The following is a 4,514-nucleotide window of genomic DNA, read 5'->3' as shown; positions in this document are numbered from 1 at the left end:
GTACTGAAGTTTTAAATTTTACCCAGTAACTAACATTTGCCTGTGACAGATGTAATGTGCCAGTTTGACTGTATGAATCTTACTGGAAGTTGCCTGTGCTGTAAACAAACATCTCCCACTGCAAAGAGAAAATAGCAAATCTGAAAGAGGCGGTTGTTAATTGTATATTGTAACCCAACACAGACTGAAGAGCTTCATTTACTTCCTCCACTGCCATTGCTAAAACTACAGGCAGACTACAATTCTAAAATGGTGTAGAAAATCAAAGTCATTGTTTACAACTTCTCCTTCTGTTTGCTGATTGGCCCGGTCAAAAATCGACCAGAAACAAGCCAAGTCAAGCCAAGTTATTTATTTATTTACTTACTTTGTGGAATTGTACAGGAACACAATGGCCAGCCTAAGTTTTATGAGGATAATGGCTTTCTTTAGACTCTGTGACAAAAAAACATTTGCATGATTTAAAAACATGGACTCCTATGTTTTCATTTTGTGTACATAACAGCTCATAATAATGAATATTTCTTACAGACTGATATAAATCCCACTACATTTCAGAGTAGTGTTTCAGTCTATAGTAATCAGGTGCCGTCTTGTCTTATAAGGGTAAGTCGAAACATGATTAACTAAAGCTGAATACACAGAAGCGGAAGATGATGTGAGGATTTCAGCAAAGACTTGAGCGATGTATGCGCAGTTTGGAGGAAGAGGCTGGATGTAGTGATGAAAAGGAGCTGGTTCTAATGAAGGACTGCAACCTTGTTTATTTGAGCCATGTAGTTCAGGAAGAAACAATGACTTCGTTTCTGGGGAGGAAGGGTTGGAACTGGGCATCCGTCACCTCGAAATCACTGAATGGTAATAAACAGATCTGTGTATATAATAATTATTCATCTATAATTTTGGTTTAATTCAAATAATCCAGTTACTTTAAAGTAACTGGTACAAGTTCTGCATGTGTTCCAACATATAAATGTTCTGAGCATGGTGTTCAGTGACCAGCCCTCCTGTTACTCTTATTTCCAAGTCTGGATTTCAATTTGTCCTCTTTTGATATATCTGTTACAATCTTGTACAGTACAGAGGGATTATCAGTTGACGTCACCCAGCATCATCACCACTCAGTGTACTGTGTATGTTGCCTGTAGAAAGAAAGCAAAAATATATTATTCTACTATTTACAATTAGGCTAAAAAAATTATTTTTTAGCCTGCACAGACAATGCAGCGTGGGGCTATCTGATACAGATGTCAGGTTTTATTTTTAGCATAGCATCGCACTGCCTCTCATTCAAGCTGCTACACTTTAGTTTCTGAGGACTTAGTTTGATATATACAACATTTTTATAACAGAAGGTGACATAGTTACTTGATCGTACTATAAAAAGGCATCACGTGTCATATAACACTGTCCCTTTAAAACTGACAGAGAGTCCTGCATTGTTTAGATGTTCTTCAGTGGATCAGTCCTCAATAAGCTCTTAGATTCAATTTGATAGACTGACCTCTACTTGGAAGGTTCTTCACCGTTTAATTTTTATTCCCTGGATAATAGTTCATACTGTGTGACTTGTCAACGTTAGTGACTTTTTTGTGTATTTTCGTTTTTGTAACTTAGATCGGAATATGATGTGTTCTATAATATGAAGAAAGGCTAAAAAAATCTAAAAAGCAAACAGGTTCTATTGGAGTGACATGACTGCTTGTATCTTCAGGTCAGGAAACGGTCAATTAGTTTGTTCATAACTTAACCAGGCGGATCACTATTCAAATTTGTATAACCTTAAAACTTAGTGACCTTTATTTAAGAGTAGAGGCTACATTTACGAGACAATATCTTATAACATAAAAGCAAAATATTAATTATTTTATGTTAATAAAATGCCACGACAGTGGATTGTTGTGGCACTACTTTTCTGAATTCTGTTCAGCTTTCCTGTTTTCTCTAATAAAATACAAGTTATAACCTTGAATGAATGAAGCTGGGTGTTTTGTCAATTTCAATTCAATTTAGTTTTTTCATGGGGCCTATTCACAATAACTGTAGATTATGCCCAGAAATCTACGGATTCCAACTGGATTGCTTTCATTTTAATTGGATCCTAGTTATTAAACAATGCAGTAAAATTCATTTTATTATGCTAAAAAGTTGAAGGAACCCTGCCCACTGCATATAGTTGCTGACTGGCAGCTTCCACAGCCACAACTGAGTACTTTCTACATAAAACCACCAAACACACATTCTCTTTCCAATCCCATAAATTGTTTTTATTGTTGTCTTCATGCAGGCAATGGAGCTACTGGTTGAGAAGGCTATAAACAGCGCCTCGGCCCCTCTCAGCCCCGGTGATGCACTGAGACGTGTCTTTGAATGCATTTCTTCTGGAATTTTACTTCCTGGTGAGATGTCTTTAAAATTTTTCTGCAGTTCTGTCTCAACTGAGCGATGTGACAACTTTAGTGTTTTTCATGTGGGAGTCAAGCAGAGAGCTACAGGGAACATTCCAGAGAAAATTCTTGCTAATTTAAACAAAATGCATATTGGAGAACAATTTTACTGATCAGCTTTGATTCACTTTTATCTTATCCAGTCAACTGCTACTAGGAATGTGTGATGTACAGTATACAGTAGAAACAACAGAAATTTGGCTTATGATAGAGATCTGCAGTGTACCACCTAACCGCGGTAATGCTTGATGTTGTAACTGGCCTACGTTAAAACAGAGCCAGTGGGAGGCAGCAGGGCAAAGAGCGCAAGGAAAGAACTCACTATAAAGGCAGGTCCAAAAACATTAATTACCTGGACTTGGATCAGGTCTAACCTCCTGCAGTCTTAGGGCGGCGGCATGTATCACTGTCAGACAATGGGAAAACGAGGGGAAAACGTCCACACAGGATCGGCATGACCTCTGCTGGGTCGCACATGGGGTAACGCTCTCAGTCCAGTGGACCACGTTTCTTAACCCTCCCGCCTCCTGCAGTCTTAGCGCAATGCTCAAGAAAAATGGCAGATGTCACGGCGAGGAAGTGCTGTGAGGTGGTCTGATGGTCTGTCTTTCTGAAACCACATAGAATAAACCTTGCAAAACTGCACACTGAGACCAAGCCGGATCATGCACAGTAAAAAATTTGTGCGGTTTAAATGACCCCATCTGTTAAGACTGTGGGAAGGTTGACCAGTCAGACCAGGAGCAGAGAAATTTAACGTGTGTGGAATGGAGGAGATACAAGCATTTTGTATTGCCACCTTAAAACAATACATGTGCTTGAATACCAGCAATACAGCTGACTACAAGTTCCAGGCACAACACTGGGAAGAAAAGGCAGGATTTGATTCAGGCATCATTTACATTAAAGTTATCATGTTTATTTTTCATTTATTTATTTAACTTTGATTTAACCAGGTAGTCACCATTAAGATTATGCCTATTATTGCCGGCAATGATTGAGATTATGTTGCTGCATATAGTGACTACCTGGTTAAATCAAAGTTAAATACACAAATGAAAAATATATCTATATAGGAACACAATAACATTAATGTAACAGATGCCTGTGTCAAATCCTGCCTTTTCTTCCCAGTGTTGTCTGGAACTTGTAGTCAGCTGTATTGCTGGTATTCAAGCACATGTATTGTTTTAAGGTGGTAATATAAAAATGTTTAGATTTCCTCCATTTGACACACAGATTACATTTCTCTGCTCCTGGTCTGACTGGTCAACCCTCCCACGGTTTTAAGTGATGGGGTCATTTAGACTTCACAATTGTTTTGCTCTGTGTACTGTCCAGCAGGATCATACTGTGTGCTTTTACAAGTTTATTTCTTTCTTTGTGGTTTCATCCATGGCGCTTCCTCACTGTCTGATTGTGGTATTTGCCATGCTCCTCCTGAGCATCATGATAAGATTGCAGGAACTGCGTTGGACTCAGCCAGTGGCGGAACAAGTCGGCGTCGAGCCAGGGGGTGGGGCTAACGACCGGGCCCCTTATTCCCAAAATAACAAAGCTTATGAAAACATAATTTTATAAAAGCCACTCATATTTGTCGTAAAAATACTCCGATCTACCTAGTTTACAATCCGTTCCTAAGTGACTGATGATGACGTGGATGGTTGGTGACGTGTTTTACCCAGAATACACTTGGAGACAATATCGGCGATCAACTTGTATGTCATAAATGTCATAAAGTTAAATGTAAGAATGAAAATAAAGCCAGTCATGTAGCACAACATTTTATTCAATATTATACACCCACTATGTCCCTAAAATCAGTTGGTCTTGTAAAGTTTTTAGCAACCATGAGTCAACAATGACTGGGGCAGCCTACTATATAATCTACTCGGGGGTGGGGACCCCCCTTTATAATCTACATGCACCATACTCAACAGGCGAGGGCCCACATTCTCCAGCTCTCATCAGATGTGATCCAGACTTGGATCTCTAAAGTCATATTCTGTCTCTGGGCCCCCTCTAGGCCCGGGCCAGTGGGCCACCCCCCCCCCCCCCCCCCCCCCC

At 39.6% G+C, this 4,514-nt stretch overlaps 1 protein-coding gene across 1 annotated transcript in view; it reads left to right on the top strand.

The window, feature by feature from the left end:
• Window positions 1-375: 375 nt before the first annotated feature.
• Window positions 376-4,514, top strand: part of LOC106964084 (zinc finger RNA-binding protein-like) — a gene marked incomplete at its 3' end in the record, with an annotated part of 13,590 nt that continues 9,451 nt past the window's right edge. The window contains exon 1 of the mRNA XM_015059342.1: window positions 376-2,399. Coding sequence (XP_014914828.1) covers window positions 2,282-2,399 — 118 coding nt within the window. The remainder of the gene's footprint in view (window positions 2,400-4,514) is intronic.

Source organism: Poecilia latipinna, unplaced genomic scaffold (genome assembly GCF_001443285.1).
Source record: "Poecilia latipinna isolate Pla-1442-1.1 unplaced genomic scaffold, P_latipinna-1.0 Scaffold1621, whole genome shotgun sequence".
Classification (NCBI taxonomy): domain Eukaryota; kingdom Metazoa; phylum Chordata; class Actinopteri; order Cyprinodontiformes; family Poeciliidae; genus Poecilia; species Poecilia latipinna.
This window is presented reverse-complemented; position numbering and strand designations above follow the sequence as displayed.